Source organism: Danio rerio, chromosome 10 (assembly GCF_052040795.2).
Source record: "Danio rerio strain M-AB ecotype USA chromosome 10, GRCz13ab, whole genome shotgun sequence".
In the NCBI taxonomy this organism is placed as follows: domain Eukaryota; kingdom Metazoa; phylum Chordata; class Actinopteri; order Cypriniformes; family Danionidae; genus Danio; species Danio rerio.
In genome coordinates this window covers 45,812,268-45,837,407 of record NC_141030.1, presented here as the reverse complement: position 1 = coordinate 45,837,407, position 25,140 = coordinate 45,812,268, and the positions used below count along the sequence as shown (strand labels likewise).

The 25,140-nt window shown below is 37.7% G+C and overlaps 3 protein-coding genes across 11 annotated transcripts in view; 2 read left to right on the top strand and 1 right to left on the bottom strand.

Moving 5' to 3' along the window:
- The first annotated feature begins 272 nt into the window (after positions 1-272).
- On the top strand, positions 273-13,369 carry morn3 (MORN repeat containing 3). 6 transcript variants are annotated; one of them, NM_001017666.1, is given in 6 exon segments: positions 273-401; positions 4,427-4,577; positions 6,680-6,837; positions 8,514-8,673; positions 10,775-10,959; positions 13,066-13,369. In NM_001017666.1, coding segments are annotated over 5 exon segments (762 nt in total). In that variant the 5' UTR covers positions 273-401; positions 4,427-4,432; the 3' UTR covers positions 13,180-13,369.
- orai1b (ORAI calcium release-activated calcium modulator 1b) lies at positions 13,211-25,005 on the bottom strand. 3 transcript variants are annotated; one of them, XM_087269127.1, is made up of 3 exons: positions 24,754-25,005; positions 16,872-19,743; positions 13,211-16,520 (listed from the first exon to the last, which is right to left on the bottom strand). In XM_087269127.1, the coding sequence occupies exons 1-2, from the start codon at positions 24,871-24,873 to the stop codon at positions 19,195-19,197; spliced, it is 669 nt and encodes a 222-aa protein (XP_087125253.1). In that variant the 5' UTR covers positions 24,874-25,005; the 3' UTR covers positions 13,211-16,520; positions 16,872-19,194.
- The window catches only part of kdm2bb (lysine (K)-specific demethylase 2Bb), an 81,478-nt gene continuing 80,860 nt past the window's right edge, over positions 24,523-25,140 (top strand). Inside the window, exon 1 of one of the 2 annotated variants that reach the window (XM_087268757.1) lies at positions 24,523-25,044. The gene's annotated coding sequence lies outside the window, so the exon portion shown is untranslated. The remainder of the gene's footprint in view (positions 25,045-25,140) is intronic. The other variant, XM_087268756.1, reaches the window with a different exon arrangement.

The following is a 25,140-nucleotide window of genomic DNA, read 5'->3' as shown; positions in this document are numbered from 1 at the left end:
ACAAATACAACGTTTATCCGTTCAGCTCAAACCTGTAATTGCTGATATTCTTGCTCTATTTCTGTCCATTCACTTTGACATCTCTCCAGTGACATTGTACCCGTCCGCGTTAGCGCTGCTGTGCCGCTTAACTGCCGCTAGTAGGCGCTCCAGCCATTTATATAAGCTCCGCTTCCACCACGTCAGCCAATCACAGCCGAGCATTAGGTTCAGAGGATGACATCGCCATCTGACGACCTGGAGAGTCAGCGAAAATAAACATTAGAGAGTTCGTTGCTTGGTTACAGTACACTAATTATTTTTAAGAGGTTAAGTCGAGATCGACCATTGCTTGACAATTAAAGTTGATTTTCGTAGATAAATGGTTGATTTTGTTTTCTTAAGCGGTCTGGACTGTAAAGGTAAGTGTTGACTATGATTTATTTACTATATTTACACGTTTTAAATGCAAAAAGCTCTAGTATTCACCATATCTTTTTGTTTAATAGCCTTTGGTGAATATAGGGTATTATAAACACATCTGTTTACACTTTGTTATTCTTCCCAAAAAGCTTTTAATAAATAAATATTTAAGTAAATACCACGAAATTTGTGCATTTGAATAAAATTGTGTTTATTATATACCTCTTTAACATCGGTAGAATTAAGGCAGTAGAAATTGTACCGCATTTCTGTCACACACAAGCATTACTCTAATACACTACATTAACTTACTTTAACCATTTAATATTTTTTATAAAATGAGCATTACGGAGTTTGCATGTTCTCCCTGCGTTCGCGTGGATTTCCTCCGAGTGCTTCGGTTTCCCCCACAGTCCAAAGACATGCGGTACAGGTGAATTGGGTAGGCTAAATTGTCCGTAGTGTATGAGTTTGTGTGTAAATGTGTGAGTGGATGTTTCCCAGAGATGGGTTGCAGCTTAAAGGGCATCCGCTGCGTAAAAACTTGCTGGATAAGTTGGCGGTTCATTCCGCTGTGGCGACCCCGGATTAATAAAGGGACTAAGCCGACAAGAAAATGAATGAATGAATGAATGAAAATGAGCATTACACTACCTGACAAAAGTCTTGTCGACTATTCAAGTTTTAAGAACAGCAAATAATAGCTTGACTTCTAGTTGATCATTTAGTATCAGAAGTGGCTTATATGAAAGGCAAAGGCCTCTAGATGACGCTTATTTGACCACAATAAAATATGATCATGCCTTGATTTTGCATGATTTTATCAGGACAGTAAGGTATAACTCTGCTTAGACAAAAGCCTCATCACTGAACAGAAATAATGTCCAGTCTAGAATATAAAGTCCTGCTGCAGTGGAGACAGAATGAATATTGTGTCTGACTCCATCATGAGCTTGGAGGACTGCATCCATACATCTCTGACATGACTCAAATCACTGATTAATAAAGTCATCTGGAATGGCAAAGAAAGCGTTCCTGCAGGACTCCCAGAGTTCATCAAGACTCTTTGGATTCATCTTCAATGCCTCCTCCTTCATCATACCCCAGACATGCTCAATAATGTTCATCTCTGGTGACTGGGCTGGCCAATCCTGGAGCAGCTTGACCTTCTTTGCTTTCAGGAATTTTAATGTGGAGGCTAAAGTATGAGAAACGACGTTTGTAATGTAATGGGCAGCACAAATGTCTTGATACCTCAGGCTGTTGATGTTGATCATCCACTCTGCAGATCTCTCGCACGCCCCCATACTGAATGTAACCCCAAACCATGACTTTTCCTTCACCAAACTTGACTGATTTCTGTGAGAATCTTGGCTCCATGCGGGTTCCAGTAGGTCTTCTGCAGTATTTGTGATGATTGGGATGCAGATCAACAGATGATTCATCAGAAGAAAAAAAAAACACCTTCTGACACTTTCACAAATGATCAACTAGAAGTTATTTGTTGCTCTTACAACTGGGATCAACAACAAGACTTTGTCAGGTAGTGTATATCTGTCCCTCTTTTCAATAAGAGTTTTAAAACAAAACATTTCCCACATAAAAAAACAATATAGTAACTTTTAGTAAACACTAAAGTGTTTTTGAACCATACCATTTCAAATTGTATTATACTGATCTGAAAAACTAATAAATACTATAGTATACTTTAGTTTTTGCTACAGTAAATTGTGAGGTATTGCATAAATTACTCTGTAGTTGAAAACTATTTGTTTATATTATTATAAATGTGGTGGCACGGTGGATGAATGGTTAGCTCTGTCGCCTCACAGCAAGAAGGTCGCTGGTTCGAGTTCTGTTTGGGTCAGCTGGTAGAATGTTGGAGGCTGGAGGAGTTTGCATGTTCCGTGTTGGCGTGGGTTTCCTTCTGGTGCCCCCCACAGTCCAAAGACATGCGGTACAGGTAAATTGGGTAGGCTAAATTGTCCATAGTGTATGAGTGTGTGTGTGTGTTAACCCTAACCCGGAGGAAACCCACACGAACGCAGGGAGAACATGCAAACTCCACACAGAAACGCCAACTGAGCCGAGGCTCAAACCAGTGACCCAGCAACAGCACTACCCACTGCGCCACTGCTTCACCTACCACATACAGTTGAAGTCAGAATTATTAGCCTCCCTGAATTATTAGCGCCCCTGTTTATTTTTTCCCCCAATTTCTGTTCTGTTCTGGGAAGATTGTTTCAGCACATTTCTAAACATAATAGTTTTAAAAACTTATTTCTAATAACTGATTTATTTTATCTTTGCCATAATGACAGTAAATAATATTTGACTAGATATTTTTCAAGACACTACTATTCAGCTTAAAGTGACATTAAAAGGCTTAACTAGGTTAATAAGGTGAACTAGGCAGGTTAGGGTAATTAGTCAAGTTACTGTAAAACGATGGTTTGTTCTGTAGATTAATGAAAAAATAAGTTAAAGGGGCTAATAATTTTGTCCCAAAAATGTTTTTTTTTTTATTAATAACTGCTTTTATTCTAGCCGAAATCAAACAAATAGGACTTTCTCCAGAAGAAAAAATATTATCAGACATACTGTGAAAATTTCATTGCTCTGTTAAAAACCATTTGGGAAATATTTTAAAAAGAAAATCAAAATCAAAAGGGGGCGAATAATTCTGACTTCAACTGTACATCATTTGTGTATTACTTAAACTTATTTCTTCTTTTACTTATCTCTTCTTTTTACACGAAACATATTTTATCCTTTTGGCATCTTTGACATATTATTTGTTCGATTCCATGTGTATCTTTACATTTTATAACATAGACCCCCAAAAAATCAGTACTGCAAACAGCCATTAATTAAAATGTCATCATACCTTTCTCATTTGATGATTTGAAGTTCATCAAGACTCTTTGGATTCATCTTCAATGCCTCCTCCTTCATCTTACCCCAGACATGCTCAATAATGTTCATCTCTGGTGACTGGGCTGGCCAATCCTGGAGCACCTTGACCTTCTTTGCTTTTAGGAACTTTAATGTGGAGGCTAAAGTATGAGAAACGACGTTTGTAATGTAATGGGCAGCACAAATGTCTTGATACCTCAGGCTGTTGATGTTGATCATCCACTCTGCAGATCTCTCACACGCCCCCATACTGAATGTAACCCCAAACCATGACTTTTCCTTCACCAAACTTGACTGATTTCTGTGAGAATCTTGGCTCCATGCGGGTTCCAGTAGCTCTTCTGCAGTATTTGTGATGATTGGGATGCAGTTAACAGATGATTTTAGCCTACCTGACTTCAACTGTACATCATTTGTCTATTACTTAAACTTATTTCTTCTTTTACTTATCTTCTTTTTACACGAAACATATTTTATCCTTTTGGCATCTTTGACATATTATTTGTTCGATCCCATGTGTATCTTTACATTTTATAACATAGACCCCCCAAAAAAACAGTTCTGCAAACAGCCATTAATTAAAATGTCATCATACCTTTCTCATTTGATGCTTTTTCAATCACCTTTATCCTTATATTCCTTTAATAATATATATTTATACAGCTTTTTTAATAATATCCTGACAGTCTTTGAGAGTCTGTTCTAGACTGTTCCATAATTTCACTCCACATACAGACATGCACAAACTTTTTTAAGTTGTCTTTGTTTTCAACCTCCTAAAATCTCAGATTATACCCCCCTTGTCTTTCTTCAAAAAACTTTTGTATGCATTTCAGATTTATCCCTAGCTTTGAACATAAAGCAAAAACAACAATTTTGTATAAGTTACTATAGTATTTGTCATGTGGGTTAAAAGAAAAATGAATAAACCAAAAAATAAATGCTGTATTAATGAATATTATGAGCACACATCAATGCAATTCTATATCTGATTATTTCTTGGAGACAGTAAAATGCACCAATTGTGTGGAATCAATGAACCACACTGCAAAATAATGTGCACATTGGCACATAATAATCTAATAAAATAATATTGATGTTTTTTCAGTGCAGTATGCCTTATGTGAAAAGACCCCCGACCGCTGAACCGCTAGTGAAACTTTGGGACAGAAAGGCTCAAAAATATGGACTTCATCACACGGTGTATTCGGTCAATGGAGATCAATACACGGGCGAATGGATGGATAATAAGAAGCACGGTAATGTTTAATTGCTTGAATATTTAATGGCATGTTTTAAACATGGCAGGCCTTGAAGATCACAGTGAGAACAAGCCTCAATTGAACCGACTTTGATATTCAGATGTGCTCTGCAGGTTGTGTGTTTCTTAAATTAAAGTTTGACTAAGTAGAATGAGACCTCATTTTACCCTAAGTAAAGAGATAGTTCTGGTGACACGGTGGCTTAGTGGTTAGCACTGTCGCCTCACAGCAAGAAGGTTGCTGGTTTGAGTCCCGGCTGGGTCTGTTGGCATTTCTGTGTGGAGTTTGCATGTTCCGTGTTGGTGTGGGTTTCCTCCGGGTGCTCCGGTTTCCCCTATACAGCGCATGTGTTTGGACTGTGGGGGAACTGAATAAACTAAATTGGCCGTAGTGTATGAGTGGATGTGAGAATGAGTGTGTATGGGTGTTTCCCAGTACTGGGTTGCAGCTGGAAGAGCATTTGCTGTGTAAAACATATGCTGGATAATTTGGCGGTTCATGCTGGCGGCCCCCTGATTAATATAGAGACTAAGCTGAAGGAAAATGAATGAATAAAGACATATTTCACCCAAAAATGAAAATTCTGTCATCATTTCCTCATCCTCCACTTGTTTCAAACTGGTTTGAGTTTCTTCCTTCTGTTAAACACAAAAGAAAATATACTCAAGAATGCTGAAAATGCACTTTTTTTATTCCTACAGTTGAACCTTTGCTAAGCTCCGCCCCCCTCCTTATTTACTGTTGCTATGCATGTCAAGCTTTCGTGCCTTACAATATGTGTGCGCCGGTGTCAGACATTTCCAGGGAGATTATTGGTCATTTTTGGCAAACAGGTGAGATTTTTAGGTTAGCCAGACAAAAAAGGACTGCACACTGTAAAACAAATCCGTAATTTTACGATTTATTTCTGGCAGCTGGGGTGCCGGAAAAAAACGTAAAATAACGGCCGTTAAATTACGGAAATTTACTGTTAAATAGAGAAAATTTGAAATTAAATTACAGAAATTTCCTTAAATTTAAATTTCTGGTAAATTTCTGTTATTCAACCTGTTATTTTACAGTAGGTTTCTGTAATTTAACGTCCGTTATTTTACGTTTTTTTTTTTTTCCGGCACCCCAGCTGCCAGAAATAAACTGTAAAATTACGGATTTTTTTTTAACAGTGTAGTATACATTACAGGGGTATATTCATGACATAATATGCAACCGATAGAGAATGATTTAATTAAAATTGAAGCTAAAGCCTAGCCGCCTCATACGCTGACCATTCAACAGCTTAGTTCATGCACAGCAGGAGATACTTACCCGCTATAACACCGTCAATGACTAAATCTCCAAAAGTCAGATGAAAACATTGAGGAATTGACAGAAACACAAAGATTTAAAATGACTGAAAAACAGCTGCGGGTAAAGTATATTAATCGATATTATTAGTATAAGAGAAGTATAATTAGAAGTATATTAAACAAGTGCTTTTCCCAGAGATGGGTTGCGGCTGGAAGGGCATCCGCTGCGTAAAAACTTGCTGGATAAGTTGGCGGTTCATTCCGCTGTGGCGACCCTGGATTAATAAAGGGACTAAGCCGACAAGAAAATGAATGAATGCATAAACAAGTGCCCAATTTGTGATCATATCTCATATCTCTATTTTTGTTGAAATGTGATCCAAATATTCGGAGCTTGAAACATGGAAATATGATTAAATTGTGCAGCCCCCCACATGATTGATCAACGCCTGGCAAAAATTTCACCACCCCATCCAAACTTTTAGGATACCGGTTATCAGATTTACACAATCCATATGCAAAACTCTTTGGTTTGTTTCCCTCGCTCAAAAGCTTGACAGACCTCCCGCGCCTATTTACTACTGCTAAGCCATGATTGGTCTGTGGCTGTTTTCGGGTGTGGCTTAGCGAAGGCTCAATTGATGTCAATGGTTGCTTTTTTCCAACATTCTCCAAAATATCTTTTTTTTGTTGTTGTAGAACTCCATTTATAAACGTTTAGAATCACTTCAGTAATTGATGAAGAAATGTTCATTTTTGGGTGAACTGTCTCTTTAAACAACTGCTCACTAACGTACATTTTACTCTGCTAAGGAAAGGGAAAGCAGGTTTGGAAGAGAGCAGGAATAGTCTATGATGGAGACTGGAGGTGTGGAAAGCGGGACGGGTTTGGAACTCTAAGCAGGATGGACCCTGAAACCAAAGAGTATATGAGGGTTTATGTCGGGTCTTGGAGGAATGACAAGAAGGAAGTAAGTAGCAAAGACACCTTATTGAATTACATGGTTTGCCAAATTAGGACATTAAAAAACGATGGTCCTTGGCAGGGCTTAATGGGGGCCTATTATGCAAATATCATTTTTATAAGGGGTCGTGTGGCAACAGTGTGTGAATATAAGCAGCTTCTAATAGTAAAAATTAATTAATTGTATTTTTTTATAATCACTCTTGTTATAAACAGTCTGCAGAAACACTTTGATTGACATTCTCCCTTTGTACGTGTCATCAGGGAAGGAAAGCCCCGCCCACTAGTGACGATGTCTCCCTCATTAGCATAGAACATTAGTCTTAATTTTAAATCTGCCTCTATACTGACACATAAGCATTTGTAGCCCCGCCCTCTTTTAAAAAGAGCACAATCTCATTGGAATTTAAAGCGACAGTCATCAAAACGGCACAATTAGGATCAAAGCCTAAAAGGGTCAGTTTCAGAGAGTTATAAAACAATATCTGTGTGATATTTTGAGCTGAAACTTTACATACACACTCTTGGCACATCAGAGACTTATTTTACATCTTGTAAAAAGGGGCATAATAGATCATCTTTAAAAATGTGTAATTATTTGTCATTGTTTATTTCACAAAAATAAAGAAGATAGAAAAGCCATTTGGGTGACAAACTTAGGATTCAGATGCCTGTAGATCCACTTTTAGATTTAATGAAAACAAATGAATATTCTGTTATCAATTTCTCACCCTCAAGTCTCCCTAAAGACCTTTGTTCATCTTCTGAACACAAACTAAGATGTTTTAAGTGAAATCAGAGAGCTCCCTCATCCTCCATAGACAGCAAAATAAGTTCCAGACTTATTCAAAGTCTAGAAAAATACCAAAAACATCCTCAAAACCGACCATATCATGCCTTCAGGGGTTGAAACAGAATATTATCAAGCCACAAGTATAAAAATGTTGACTTTAAAAACAGTTCTTTTTCTCCTCAGTGTCAGTATAGAGTGCATGCTCACATCACTTATACGCTCGCATGTATTACCATTATTTTTTTTCAATGAAAGATTATATTATCTAAATATTGTAACAGAAGATAAAAGGATCAGTTGGTATACACATTTATATCCAATGCTTTTTTTGCTTATACTTGAAGTCAGAATTATTAGCTTTCTGTATATTTCCCCCCAATTTCTGTTTAATGGAGAGCAGATTTTTTCAACAGATTTCTAATCATAATAGTTTTAATAATAGTTTTAATAATTTATTTTATCTTTGCCATGATGACAGTAAATAATATTTGACTAGATATTTTTCAAGACACTTCTATACAGCTTAAAGTGACATTTTAAGGCTTAACTAGGGTAATTAGGGTAATTAGGCAAGTTATTGTATAACAGTGGTTTGTTGTGTAGACAATTGAAAACAAATATTGCTTAAGGGGGCTACTAATAATGACCTTAAAATGGTTTAAAAAAAATTGAGAACTGCTTTTATTCAAGCCGAAATAAAACAAATAAGACTTTCTACAGAAGAAAAAATATTATCAGACATACTGTGAAAAATTCCTGAATCTGTTGAACATAATTTAAAAAATATTTGAAAAAGAAATCAAATTTTGACATAAACTGTATAATAGTCAATATTTTTGACCGTGACTTTATGTCCGCATTTAAACTGCATGTCTGTCTTTCACTTGCAGGGTGCTGGGTCGTATTTCTACAGTGCATCTGCGTTTTATGAGGGCCAGTGGAGTGGAGATGAGAGGAGCGGATGGGGACGAATGCAGTATGAGAATGGAGAGCTGTATGAAGGAGAGTGGCTGAGGGACAAACATCATGGGGAGGGCTTGATTTTGCTAGGTACACACTTAAAACTGTTTGCAAAAGTTCATTCAAAATGTATATTTCTAATTTAATGTTTATACTATTGTCTCTGGGCACAATATATTGTAATATATTACTGTGCATATATATATATATATATATATGTCAATATATGCAAAATTATCGTTATCGCGATAAAAGTATGTGCAATATATGTGTGGTAAATTACATTTATTTTGTGCATTGGCTATCTAAATTTGACCAATCAGATGGGGGCTTACGATCTTTAGCCCCGGCTTTAGGCCTGTTGGTTGGAGCAGCCCAAGAGTGAATAAAGAGCTGAGAATACTTATATAAATATACTTATAGAAAATAAAAAATAAAGACAACTGTCAATCAGAGTCAGAATATCTGCTTATTTTTTTAATCATTCATAGTGTCTTAAAGACTTTTTAGTCTGAATTAGATTAATTAGATCTGGAAAAATATGTTTATTTTAACATCATTAAACAAAGAAATTATTTTAAAACATAATAAGATAGCATTTTTCTAGGGAAATGTTATATCACAAGAAATATCGATATCGCAATACTCAACAACAATATTGCATATTTTTCCAGTACCGTAAAGCCCTAATCAAGTTTGTCCCAGAGTAAACAAAGATAAAATAAATGATATAAAAAATTAAATACAACTAAATGACAATGATCTCTATTACATATCACACACGGAGAACAAAACACAACCGCTGATAAAACTCTGTCATGAAATGACAGACAGAGTCCAGACCTAAATATTATAGAGTCAGTGTGAAAATACATGAAGAGAGAAAAACATGACAGCTGATATCTGAATAATAATTTAGGAAGAGCTGAAAGAGGCCTGACACTACATAGCACATTATTTCAGAAAACTTTAAACAATTCAGGCTATGATTGATGCCAACAGAGATCACATTAAACAGACTTTTGCTTGAAGAAGTAATTTTGTTCGAAAAATGGTCTCCCGATAGGGCTATATAAAAATGGAGGTCACTTTTATTTTCTTTTTCAAATATTTCCCAAATGATGTTTAACAGATTCAGGAGTTTTTCCACAGCGTTTCCTAGAATGTTTTTTTTCTTCTGGAGAAAGTCTTATCTGTTTTATTTCGACTAGAATAAAAGCAGTTTTTAATTTTTTTAAACACCATTTTAAGGTCAATAATATAAGCCCCCTTAAGCAATATTTGTTTCGATTGTCTACAGAACAATGCATCATTATACAATAACTTGCCTAATTACCCTAACCTGCCTAATTAACCTAGTTAAGCCTTAAAATGTCACTTTAAGCTGAATACTAGTGTCTTGAAAAATATCTACACTGTAAAACCCAAAAAGTTAGGGTAACTCAAACCATTTGAGGAAACCGATTGCAACAAACCATTTGAGTTCAAAAACTAATCCTGTTGAGTACTGTGAACTTACTCCATTTGAAAAAATGAAGCAATTTGAGCACAGTAAAACCTGATATATGAGGCAACTCGAACCGTTTGAGGAAACCGATTGCTACAAACCGTTTGAGTTAAACTAATCTATACGAGTACTGTGAACTTACACCATTTAAGTTGAAGTAATGAGCTATTTAATTAACTCATTACCTTCAACACTGAATTCAAAAGTCTTTTTAAATGAGTAGAATTGACTTTCAGTAAATTTTGAGTTAACAACACTCATTTCATTAGATAAAGTTGACTTTTGGGCATTACAGTGTAGTCAAATATTATGTACTGCCATCAGAAATGAGAAATTAAAACTATTATATTTAGAAAATCTGCTCTTTGTTAAACACAAATTGTGGAAAAATAATGAAGAGGGCGCTAACAACTCTGACTTCAACTGTACATATTTAAGTACAGAGTAATATTAAACATATAGAACTACTTACTATAGGGTTAGGATGAGCTGTAAGTTGCATGCAATTATGTGTAATTTATTGTTACCACTATAGTATGTACATTGAACATGCGTATCAAGGACAACATAAAAATAAAGTGTTACCTTATTTACTTTTCAGCATTTCTAAATTTGAATTGCATATAGTTATTTATATGTACTCTGAATAAAGTAGCAGAACTATTTTTTACTTTCTTTGTAAAGCTAATGGAAACCGCTTTGTGGGCACCTGGAGTGATGGGAAGAAGAACGGACATGGCCAGTTGTTCTTCCTGGACAGAGGGCAGCTGTACGAAGGCTTCTGGGTTGACGATGTTGCTAAATGTGGAAGCATTTCTGATTTCGGAAGAGAAACAGCAGTCAGACCGACAGTCTATCCCATCCCCAAGGTTAATGATTATCACGGACATTTGCATAATTTCCATATCAACAGTAGCGCATGAAGCAAATGCGAGCTTTTAGTCACAGGTTCTGACCAGCTTTAGTCTTATGATGCAGGGGTATATTTTTGGGAATAGCCAAAAATACAGTGTATGAGTCGAAACGATTGATTTTACTTATATGTAAAAAAGTATTAAATATTAAAGGGGACCTATTTGTCCACTATTTATAAGATGGGTTAAAATAGGTTATGTCCCTAGAGTGTGTGTGAAGTTTAATCTCAAAATACCACACAAGTATTGTTTTATAACTCTCTGAAACTGAACCTTTTAGGTTTCGATCCTAATTGTAGTGTTTTTTTGACGGTCGCTTTAAATGCAAATGAGATTGTGCTCTTTTGAAAAGAGGGAGGAGCTACAATTGCCTGCGTGTCAGCATAGTGGCAGATTCAAAAACAAGACTAATGTTTTATGCTAATGAGGCAGAGATGGACACTAGAGGGCGGGGCTTTCCCCCTCTGATGACACCTACAAAGGGAGAATGTCAATTAAAGTGTTTCAGCAGACTGTTTATATCGAGAGTGATTGTAAACAATACAATCAATAGCTTTTTTTCTATTAGAAGCTGCTTATATACACACAACTGTGTTTAAACCCCTTATAAAAATGAATTTTGAATAATAGGTTCGTTTTTGATGTGTAATATTCATTGCCAAGAGCTCCATTTGTTTATGTTTAAAGGTGATTTTCTAAATATTATTTTATTTATTATTAATATTATTTTATAACTATTAAATTCCAGATATTAAAATGTCCTATTATTACAAACCCCAGATCAATGTGAAGCTTCATTATTCAGCTTGCTGATGATATAAACTCACCGGCCAGTTTATTGGGTACACTTGTCCAACTGCTCGTTTATGCAAATTTCTAATCAGCCAATCACATGGCAGCAACTCAATGCATATGGGCATGTAGACATGGTCAAGCGAGCATCAGAATGGGGATGAAAGTTGATTTAAGTTTAAAGACTTTGAACGTGTCATGGTTGATGGTGCCAGACAGGCTGGTCTGAGTATTTCAGAAACTGCTGATCTACTGGGATTTTCACGCACTACCATCTCTAGGGTTTACAGAGAATAAGCGGCAGTTCTGTGGGCACAAATGCCTTGTTGATGCCAGAGGTCAGAGGAGAATGGCCAGACTGGTTCCAGCTGATAGAAAGGCAACAGTAACTCAAATAAGCACTCGTTACAACCGAGGTCTGCAGAAGAGCATCTCTGAACACACAACACGTCCAACCTTGAGGCGGATGGGCTACAGCAGCAGAAGACCACACCGGGTGCCGCTCCTGTCAGCTGAGAACAGGAAACTGAGGCTACAATTCACACAGGCTCACCAAAACTGGACAATAGAAGATTGGAGAAACGTTGCCTGCTCTGATGAGTCTCCATTTCTGCTGACACATTCAGATGGTCGGGTCAGAATTTGGTATCAACAACATGAAAGCATGAATCCATCCGGCCTTATATCAACAGTTCAGGCTGGTGGTGGTGGTGTAATAGAGTGGGGGAGATTTTCTTGGTACACTTTGGGCCCATTAGTACCAACTGAGCATTGTGTCAACGCCACAGTGTACCCATCTTCTGATGGCTACTTCCAGCAGGATAACACGCCACGTCATGAATCATGTCTCAGACTGGTTTCTTGAACATGACAATGAGTTCACTGTACTCAAATGGCCTTCACAGTCCCCAGATCTCAATCCAATAGAGCACCTTTGGGATATGATGAAATGGGAGATTCTCATCATGGATGTGCGGCCGACAAATCTGCAGCAACTGTGTGATGCTATCATGTCAATATGGAGCAAAATCTCTCAGGAATATTTCCAGTACTTTGCTGAATCTATGACACGAAGCATTAAGGCAGCTCTGAAGGCAAACCGGTACTAGTAAGGTGTACCTAATAAAGTGGCCAGTGAGTGTAAATTTATATCTCAACATCCAAAAATGTACCCATATGGCTGGTTTTGTGCTCCAGGCTCACATATGATGTCCTTATGCATGTTCCTGCTGTAATGCTGAGTCTCAAATGCTGTTTTAATGTCCGCAGGTTTGCCTACAGGACTCACAGGCTGTGCTGATGGAGGCACAGGCATATTTCACTGAGGATGAGGAGAAGTCAGCAGAGATCACCGAGTCGGTTCATAAGCAGTATTCACCTTGATAATGTCCTGAAGTCAAGAAAGGCAGACCTGTGCAGTGAAACACGGTTTATCAACGCCTCAGTCAGCTTACACTCACAATAAACACACACCATACATGAAAAAGCAGATGATACATTATGCATCTATTAACAATTTACAAAATGCTCATCTCAGCAGGTCACGCACACAATATAAAAGAGCACAAAAAAAGTGTCTGGTTGAAGTGGATTTGATTAAGACTTTAATGTATAAAATGTGGGTTTTAGCACATGTAGTGTACTGATAAAAAAGAGCTGCTGAATCAAAGTTATAAAACAAAATATGAATATCATTTCAAATACTTTAGACAAAATGTCATTGTATTTCAATTTGGCAACACTGAACATGTTAAAGAGATAGATCTCCCCAAAAATTAAACTTCTGTCATCATTTACTCGCCCTTTACCTTCTGTTGTACAAACATATATAGATAATAATGTTAAATAGGATATTTTTCCCTAATATGGATGCTGGTTTCCAACATTTTTCAAAACAAAGTAAATGTATATATGTACACTACTTGAAAAAAGTCGTCCCTTATACAAGTTTTAGGAACAGCAAATAATAAGTTGATTTCTAGCTGATTATTTGGTATCAGAAGTGGTTTATATAAAAGGCAAATGCCTCTAGATGACACTTATTTGACCACAATAAAATATGATCATGCCTTGATTGTGAATGATTTCATTAAGACAGTAAAGTCTGACTCTGCTTAGACAGAAGTCTCATCACTGAACAGAAATAATGTCCAGTATAGAATATAAAGTCCTGCTGCAGTGGAGACAGAATGAATATTGTGTCTGACTCCATCATGAGCTTGGAGGACTGCATCCATACATCTCTGACATGACTCAAATCACTGATTAATAAAGTCATCTGGAACGGCAAAGAAAGCGTTCCTGCAGGACTCCCAGAGTTCATCAAGACTCTTTGTGTTCATCTTCAATGCCTGCTCCTCCATCTTACCCCAGACATGCTCAATAATGTTCATGGCTGGTGACTGGTCTGGCCAATCCTGGAGCAGCTTGACCTTCTTTGCTTTCAGGAGCTTTGATGTTGAGGCTGCAGTATGAGAAGGAGCGCTATCCTGCTGAAGAATTCACCCTCTCCTGTGGTTTGTAATGTAATGAGCAGCACAAATGTCTTGATACCTCAGGCTGTTGATGTTGCAGATCTCTCGCACTCCCCCATACTGAATGTAACCCCAAACCATGATTTCTCCTTCACCAAACTTGACAGATTTGTATGAGAATCTTGGGTCCGTGCTGGGTCCAGTAGGTCTTCTGCAGTATTTGTAATGATGGGGATGCAGATCAACACATGATTCATCTGAAAAATCCACCTTCTGTCACTTTTCCAAATGATCAACTAGAAGTCAGGTTATTATGCAAAATAACTGGGATCAATGACAAGCCTTTTGTCAGGTAGTGTTCTGTATATGTGTCTATACTGTATATGTATCGATAGACAGATGAAGTAGATATTTTGCAAGATACTTAGTTCGGCTTAAAGTGTTATTTAAAGGCTTAACTAGGTGAATTAGGCATTATGTAACAGTGGTTTATTCTGTAGATATTTTAACAAAAATATTGTTTAAGGGGGCTAATAATTTTGGCCTTAAAAAATAAAAACTGCTTTTATTCTGGCTGAAATTAAACAAATAAGACATAGCATTATAAGAAATACTATGAAAAATTCCTTGCTCTGTTAATCATCATTTGAGAAATATATATTTGTTCAACAGAAAAAAATAAACTCAAACACCCCTGTAGGGTGAGTAAACACCGAGTATATTTCGTCTTTTGGGTGAGATACTCTTTTAAAGTGGCATTTCAGCTAATTTTATAAACCTTTACTGCACTTTTGCTTCACAAACACTTTGTTTAATCCTGCAATCCTGCTAGTTCCTCAGCCGTGACGGATTTAAGTACTCGCATCCAAACCTCAGGACCAACTGAGGCCCCTTTAATGGGAATCTGTTTCAAATGCTACCAAAAAAGGTCAAACATGTTGATAAAGTGCCTTTGTTTCTACTAAAGATGTGCTCACACACACTGGGGGCTCATTTAAGAAAACAACAGAGTTTGAGTAAGACGTGTGTGTGTTTTTTTTTTGGTTTTGATTCTGCTGTTAAACAGCAAAGCCCTGATTCAGAACGCATTAAACTCATTTGGTCAAGTGGACATAAAAGTGTCCCCTGCACTGTGGTAACTTCAAAAACAGACTCTGATCAGTGTTTAAAAAGAGATTGTGTAATGTACACGTGTTTTTAAGAAAGTAATGGAAAGCAGTTTCTGCTACAGAATTAGAAATCCAAATTTTGTATTTATTATTAGCTCAGAATCGTGAATGAAGTAACAAGATTTAAAACAAAATAAGAACTTGAAACTGTAATATATATATATGTTTAGAATTCATTCATTTTCTTTTCGGCTCAGTCCCTTAATTAATCAAGGGTCGCCACAGCGGAATGAACCGCCAACTTATTCAGCACGTTTTACGCAGCGAATTCCCTTCCAGCCGCAACCCATCACTGGGAAACACATATACACATTAATTCACACACATACACTACAGCCAATATTACCTTACCCAATTCTCCTTTAGCACGTGTGTTTAGACTTGAGGGGGAAACCGGAGCACCCGGAGGAAACCCACACCAACACGGGGAGAACATGCAAACTCCACACAGAAATACCAACTGACCCAGCCGAGGCTCAAACCAGCAACCTTCTTGCTGTAAGACGAACATGCTACCCACTGCGCCACCATGTTTAGAATTGCGTTATGTAAACTAAATTTCACTCAAAAAATGATGTTTGCTGTTTGTTCAAACTACTTATTTAAAATATATCTTTTAAAACTCAATTCCTGAGTTTTTTTTGGGACAACTTAATTATTTTATGTTCAATCAACTTAATTTTTTTTTTTTTTTCGAATAAGTTAACTTAATTCCTACATGTTTTGCCAACACAAAATTCAAGAGTTCCTACTTAGATATGCTTAGCGTTTATAGCAGATTTGCCATGCTGTCCCGAGAGAGAACTCTGAGCTTGGAGATATTTGAGCCCAGGGCTCCCGCCCGTCAATAAGCTTATCAGGAGATCCGAGATCAGGTAGGTCTCGATCGCTCCCCCTTTAGAACAGGGAGGAGATGGGGTGGAAGGGGGGGATTCTTTCAAAACGAAGATAGAGCAGTATTGAAAAAATGATCCAATTATAGTAAACTAGGATCACTCTGATTGGATTATTACTGATTACAGATGAGCAGCCAGTCGTGCTAAATCATAACACGTGCTCCTCTCGAAATTAGTTTATGAAACTTCACTATGTGGAACTAAGCTTTTTTTACAGCAGTGGTTCTCAAACTGTGGTGCGTGTACCACTAGTGGTACGCAGGCTTCCTTCTAGTGGTACGCGGAGGAATGAAACATATCATGTACATGCTACACATATTTAAAAATTTATCGAAAATTATGTATATATAATATGCCATATATGACATATAGCCTATATTTATGAAGTAATCTGCCACGTTTTTTAACTGTGCAGAGTTGTAGCTGCTTTACTGGGCCTACTATGCTACTGTATTTCAATACTGCTTATTTTGGTGGTACTTGGAGAGACAATTTTTTTCTGAGGTGGTACTTGATGAAAAAAGTTTGAGAACCACTGTTTTACAGTGTTGCAAGATATGAACTTTATTAACTGCAAGATTTTAACTAGGAATTCATAGAAAGGAAAGGCAGAACTGCAAGATATAAATAAAACTCAATTTGTGAAATGTTGATGTTTGTAAAACTGATAATTACAAGAATTAATCACAATTGTTAGATTGACTTTTGCTGCTTGTTCAAACTACTTATGTAAAAGTAATTTTTTTTATTTTCAAACCACTTTAATTGGTAAAAAGAATGAAGTTCATTAATTAGTTATGCTTTAACTGGTTTGTGTTTGGACAACATGAAGGAATTGTGAGGAACCCAGCATTTTACAGCGTTGAAACTTGGGCTGGCACAATACTGAAGTTTTAAAAACGTACATTTGAACGTGTTCTTAAACAGCGCTGATTTGCCATTGTGCCCACGTGCTCAACAGAAATGACTGTGATTGGCCGTGAAGGTCATCAGTTCACCAAACTCCCGCTGTTTACTGAGTGTGAACAGATGCAGGGACACTGGAGCATTTTAAAGCTGTGAATCATCAGCAGATGGCTTTTTGATTAGCTTAAAGACACACCAGCTGATCCTCACAACTTTGAAATGCTCAAGTGTCCCTGTATCTGTGGTTACACTTTAAACCCCGGTGAGTTCTGTGAACTGATGACCTTCAAAGCCAATCACAGTCATTTCTGTTGAGCATGTGTACACAATGAAAAATATTTAAGAACGTGCTCAACAGCGCTCAAATGTTAACGGGAAATGGACGTTTTTAAAAAATTTTATCGCTTGGCATCGAATTCCAGTGTCATGACAACATTAAATAAAACTGCAACATATAAACCGGGAAAACTCAACTATGAGAAGAAAATTTTTTTGACTCAAAATATTGATAAAACCGAAAATCCAAAACAAACTCTAAATCAGGAGATATCCTGAAGTGTAGGATATCAACTTGTAACTGACACATAGGTGGCGCAGTAGGTAGTGCTGTTGTCTCACAGCAAGAAGGTCGCTGGTTCGAGCCTGGACTGGGTCAGTTGGCATTTCTGGTTTCCTCTGGGTGCTCCGTTTCCCCCACAGTCCAAAGACCTGCGCTATAAGGAAATTGGGTATCTTTAAAAGATATAGTGGGGGAAATAAGTATTGACCATAGACATTAATGTCACCATTTTTCTCCGAAAACATTTGTAAATGTAGTGGTGACTTGGAAAATTTCCCTGGATGTTAGTATCAACCAAATAAATCCATATATGCAAAGAAAACAAAACTAATTAGTTTACAAATAAAGTTCTGTGTAATAAACTAAAATGACACAGAGAAAAAGTATTGAACACATGAAGAAAGGGAGGTGTAGTTTGGCAGTGAAGGCCCAGACAGCAGCTGAAATCTCTCAGTAGTTCTTCAGCAACTCTCTGCTCTTCCTCAGTGTAAATGAATATCAGCTGCTTCAGTCCAACATCTACATTAGCAGGAGGATGAAGATGAAACCAGGGTGGACATTTCAGCAAGACAATGATCCAAAACACAGCCAAGGACACTCTCAAAGGCTTTCAGAGAAAGAAAATCAAGCTGTAGAATGGCCCAGCCAATCACCTGAACCAAATCCAATAGAAAATCCTAAATAAAGCTCAGATTTGATAGAAAAGACCCAAAGAACCATCAAGATTTTGACACTGGTAAAGTCTGTGAAAAACCAGAGAAATGCATGAGGCTTCATTCTCCAGATGAGAGGCGTTTTTATGCTGCCATCACCAACAAAAGCCTTCTCTATATAGTATTAAACACGTTTAAGTAGTTCAGTGCTTTCTCCTTGTGTCATTTCATTGTTATTACACAGATCTCATCTTTCAGATTGTTTTTGTTTTTTTATTTTTATGTTTGTATTGTTTGAGTTTTTAACAATATCTAGTTAAATTCCACGTCAACGGCTCCTTTAGAGATATTATTCCCAGAAAAAAACATGACATGTCTAATACTTATTTTCCCCGCTGTATAGTTTTGCATTCTGTGGCAGAAACTAGCTTTCATTTGATGTAGCTTGCCTTTGTGAAAACCAAAAAAAAAAATATGCAGGTAGCAAAACTGGCACAGCTGCCATACAGAAATGAAGGATATTACCCCCCGTGGTGAATTAAGAAGAGAATAAAATACAAATAAAAAATGTATATCCATAAAACATGCAGTGCATGCTGTCACAGTGTACAAATCCTAAACGCATAGAAAACCGGACGCTCCAGGGTGTCCACATGCAGCAGACAGACCGATACCACAGTCAAAAACACAATGTGTCGCAACATTTAAAATAAACACGAACAGAAGCTCTCAAAACTCAAACTAGGGATAAAGAGAACCGGGAGACTGTAAAGTAGACACCTCTTCCCTGTGGTCCAGCTCGTTCTGCAAGTCCTCCAACTCCTCCAGCTCCTGAAACTGCCGGTCAGTCTTATGGCTGACCAGAGAACGGTAGAAATGCACAGCGAACACGATAAAAACCAAACCGAAAGGCACCATGATGGAGGTAGAGGTGATGGCGGCGGCCACCCCGGCAGACACAGTGCCGTTTTTCTGGTCCTTGGGCTTAATGGGTAAAAACTTGACCCAGCAGAGCAAGACGACCTCCGCCAGGAAGAGCAGCGTCCCGATGACGGTGGAAAAGGCCCAGGCCAGCTCGATGTGGCGGTGCATGCGCTCGTGTGGAGACTCTTTGACGGAGTTCAGGTTGTGCACGTTGCTTACAGCCTCGATGTTGGGCAGGATGCAGGTGCTCACCATCAGGGCGAACAGGTGAACGGCCACCAGCACCGTGGTGCAGGCGCTGAACGCGATCAGCAGACCTGGGGGATAGTCATGATTGGTGTCCAGCTGGACCTCCACCATCGCCACCTGTTCCAGTGGAGAGAAGAGGATGATGATATATTTTTGTTTAATGCCATGGCAGCAACGAAGGCTATTTTCATGGCAAGAACACTTCAAGGTACACATGCAATCTAAACTAAGCATATTGATTTTGTTAGCTCACACTGCTAGTTTTGTGGTGAACAATTCATCTGTGCAGGTCATTAAGAAACAAACATAATTTGCCCTTGTAATCGTTAAGGGAAATTTGCAAATGCACTTTTGTTTGTTTTCAGTTATATTAGGTCTGTCTGAGGTATTGGGAGTGGCCAACACACTTAACCACTCCCCTCTAGCTGTCAGTTCTATGACAACAGGCAGAAATGGTGACCAGGAGTCTGTTAGGTTGTAATAACTCTCCCCAAACCGTTTTCCCCACCTTTCTGAATGAAACGCCTACTTTACTACATCCAATCAGCTTGCGACATAAAAAACTAGCCACGCCCATTGTTTTCTCATTTAATATCACGTTTCTCTAGGAACTGCATCACAATATGAAAAAAGACAGCTGTAGTTTAAGGCTTATGCGGACTTTAATAAATATACAATTAAACAACAATTTAATGAATAGCATAGGAGAGAAGAGGTACAGAATGCATGAAATATTTGGTCGACGAAAACTATTGGTTGACATTTTAGGCCAAAAGATAATTAATCAATCAATCAAATGCAGCACAAAAAATACACGTGCGATTTTCATTCATTCATTCATTTTCTTGTCGGCTTAGTCCCTTTATTAATCCGGGGTCACCACAGTGGAATGAACCGCCAACTTATCCAGCAAGTTTTTACGCAGTGGATGCCCTTCTAGCTGCAACCCATCAATGGGAAACATCCACACATACACTCATACACTACGGACAATTTAGCCGACCCAATTTACCTGTGCCGCATGTCTTTGGACTGTGGGGGAAACCGGAGCACCCGGAGGAAACCCACACGAACGCAGGCAGAACATGCAAACTCCACACAGAAACGGCAACTTAGCAGAGGCTCGAACCAGCAACCGTCTTGCTGTGAGGTGACAGTACTACCTACTGCGCCACTGCTTTGCCCCATGTGCGATTTATAATTAAATAATTACCATTTCATAAAAGAGCTGCAGGTTTGATGTGGCGGTTTTAACAGCACCAAAGAAACACCAAGCATAATCACAAAGTGTGCTACACAATGGCTGTTTCTCAATTACAAGAACGCAGAGAACGAACTTGGGTTCTTGTGGAGACCGGTCTTGCTCGGTGTCTTCGGAAGAACGAACTCAGGAGACATAGAGAACAGAGAACGCATCCTGTGAGAAATGAGATGCTGTGTTCTTCCTGATGGAAGGGCTCGAAATTGCGACCATTTTGGTCGCACATGCGCCCAACATTTTACATATGCGACCTCAAAATATATTTGGGAGCATTTGTGCGAGTGCAAAAAATTGTTGCGTGCGACCAGTTTTTACAGCAAAATGTTGACCACATGCGCGGATTTAGGAGACATTCACGCAGAATGCATCTCTGCACTTGAAACGGGAAACGCAGCGCTCAGGAATGGTTTAAAACAGTTGTCATGTCAAGTTGCTGCAGTCAACAAAGCCAAGTCCGTAATGCTTGCCCCGCCTTCACGCTCTTCTTATTGGCCCACCACTGCTCTAGCTCTGAAACATCAGCTGTCAATCACTCAGCGCCTTCTGGCTTGGGATGACAGAGAAAGCTTCTACCGTGAAAAACTGTAAAGCGCTGAAGATGAGAATGAAGATAACACTGACAGATTTTATTTTAGAAACCATGACATCTAAAGTTACAAATAATGACACATCTTACTAGTGATCATGTGCTGAATGTTAATCCAACATCTACATTTTTCGAGTGGATAAAAGACTTCCGTTGGCTTCAAGTCCGCTATGAAAAGTCTGTGGGATGGAGTTTTCAGGGAACTGCGTGCCACATCTAGCACGAGAGCTTCAGTTTAATCCTTCATATAATCGCCAGATGCTGTCCGCTGTGCAAGTGGCCGCTATATGTCAAATTTAACACCACGTACACCATCGCAAACGGGCTTACACTGAGTACACTAATATCGCTACTCATGAAAAGTATTGCTATTAACATGACGTATGCATATAATAAGGTACAGTATATGTCAAAAGCATCAGTGCAATATCAGACAGCACCCGTGAGAACAGCACAGTTATATTGTTAACAGATTCATTCATGATAACGGGATTTCGTTGAGACATATTTTCCTCATGCTTGCATATATATATTTCTTGCTTGTTTGTTTGATTACTGTTTATTTTAAATGCAATAAATATGTTTGTATAAAACTTGTAGTAACGGTGCTTATAAGTGCGACTAAATTGTGGCTGATGCGCCTAAACTTTTATAGTTAGGAGCACCGGTGCTACCAAGCAAAAAGGTTAATTTCGAGCCCTAGATGGTCACATGACCTTCATGCATTTTTAATGGAGAATTATTTAAACATTACAGCATTCATACAGTGATTTATTGTTTTTCCCCTTTTCAAAATATAAACGATGAATAAAAACATTATAAATATATATTGCACAATATAAATAAAACTGATTTTAATACGAATTTCAGCAAATAAACACACTTAATGTGTATATTCTTTTATTAAAATGTCTATGGTGATGTTTATATTCACCGTTTCATTTAGGGAAGCTCCTGTGGTAAACAAGTGATATCTCTGAACTTTAATAATGAATCTATTTAAAATGCTGCGCTTCCCACCTCCAGTCGCAATGACTTCTGGGACTTCTAGAGCCAGTTCGGTGCTTAAGTCTGCATCGGTGCGTCCTCGATATCAAGAACACATTCCGGAAGTTTTACGCGTCCTCTGTTCTTGCGGTCTTGTGTATTGGAACTGAATTTAGGCAGCTGATGATGACGTTACACGAGAACACGAGGATGCAAGACCGCTAAAGAACGCATATTGAGAAACTGCCTATGCTACCATTTATTTAAAACCTCTTAAACATTGTAGTCATTTTTTCAAAGTATTTGAAATTAAATTAAATAATTATATAAAGAGGTGGCACGGTGCCAGAGTGGTTAGCACTGCCACTTCACAGCAGACCCGGCTGGGCAAGTTGGCATTTCTGTGTGGAGTTTGCATGGTCTCCCCGTGTTGGCGTGGGTTTCTTCCGGGTGCTCCGGTTTCCCCCACAGTCCAAACACATGCGCGATTTGGGATAAACTAAATGCGGGGAATTGGATAAACTAAATTGGCTGTAGTGTATGAGTGTGTATGGGTGTTTCCCAGTGTTGGGTTGCAGCTTGAAGGGCGTCCTCTATGTAAAAAATATGCTGGAAAAGTTGGCGGTTCATTCCGCTTAGGTGATCCCTGATGAATAAAGGGACTAAGCTAAAGGAAAATGAATGAATTAATAAAGATATAAAATCTTATAGGTTTTACAGCTCGGTGCAAATACGATAAATCATGGAGGCCTAGATGATTTATTTTTATTTAATGCCATGTCAGCAACAAAGCCTATTTTCATGGCAAGAGGATTTCATTAATAAATAATTAAATACAATTAAACACAACAATTTAATATACAAACAGACACATCAGTGGAGAGAGGTACTGAATGCAATACATTTTGGTAGAAGGAAACTGGTTGAAAATTGCATTTTAGCCATAAGAGAGTAAATTCATTCATTAATTAAATTGCACATGCACTTTTGTAGCAGCATTTTTGGTTGTTGGCTAAAAGAGAGCACTGTAGAGAGATTAGTTTCTAAATAAAATAAAAGATATGAAATCAGTATAGGAGAATAATTTTAAATTAATAATTCAGATATTATAATTAATAAGTAAATTAATTTATACATGTGTTTTTGTTCAAGCAAAAAAAAAAAATTCATTAAATGATCTATGGTGCGATTAACTTGAACATTTTGTGTTTAGATACATAAATTGTTTATTTAGTTATTCCTTTTTTTTATTACTTAACTTGTTTAACAAAACTAAAAGGTCCTTTTACATTAAATTTAAATTGAGATATTTATTTATGTGGTCTATGCATTGAGATTGATGTGGATTGTATTTAGTCAAGTGATTAAATTAAATTTTAATAAAATTGTAATGACGTAATTAGTAGTCAAATTCATTTTGGAAGTAACTCACACAACACTGCAAACTAGTTAGTTCAACTTTCATCATTTGATAATTTTTTCACAGCAAGGTTGACATTTGCTCGTATCCGGTTAATATCCGGCGTTTTGTTTCTCGTGATGCTCTTTATGAACAACATCACCGTGTGAAACAGTAAAAGTGCCCTAAATACTAGAAGAGATACAGCTGCAGACTAACTATTTATATTATTTATTAAATACCCATTGATTGGATTTCATTAACGCCTACCCCTATTATCACATTAATACAAAAACAGTAATAATAATGAGAATTATTAACATTATTTATTAAATGACCCATTCAAATGTATGTTATTAACGTCTAGCCGTATTCAAACCATAAACCCAACCGTCAAAGTAAAGTAAAAACACCAATAATACCAAGTATTGGTCATATAATTAATAAAATTACCCATTATATTGTGTTTTATTAGCGTCTACCCTACCCCAACCATCACAGCAATGTAAAAACACTAATTATACCAAGCATTTTTCATATTATTTATTACATTACCCATCAAATTATACTATATTAACGTCTACCTCAACCCCTCACATTAATGTAAACATATTAATAACTGCTGTACATTGTCACAAAAACTATGCCAGTTTGATGCGAGTATCCGCAGCTGTATCCCTTTTAGACTTTAGCAGAGCATTATAGCATTAGCACAAGCTAAACAACTGTGGCTGTCAGTTTATGACTGCAGATGCGAGTCATGTGACGTCTGACACCAAAAAGCTTCTGATATAACTTACAAAAACACCACCAAACAGTCGCTTTTTGCTAAACAACTCGTTGTGTTTACTGCCAGAGCCGCACCGTGCACAAATAAACAGCGCGGAGACTCACCATTGCGAAGCCGGATAAAAGCGCAGACGTGCGGCTGGACGCCTTGAGTTTGGCTCTGCTCAGATACAGCTTCCTCCAGGACAGAGCCTGTAACGAGTGCTCGCTCCGACTCATCTTCATCCGGCCAGAAACAACAAAAGCAGAAAGTGTCGGAGAGTTTCAGCTGGAGAGAGGCATTGTCCGACAACAGTCTGTCAGCTGTTCGCTTCTGAGAGTTCAGCTGAAACTGGATGCAGTGAAAGGATTTCCCACAAGCCTCTGCGGCGGCACCGACACTTCACTTTTTTAAAGGTCTCGTGGTCTCGTGAAATTAAAATACATATTTTTTTATTTTCTTTTCTTTTCTGTTTGTTTTCACACTCCTCCTGTCCTAATGCAACAGCCATT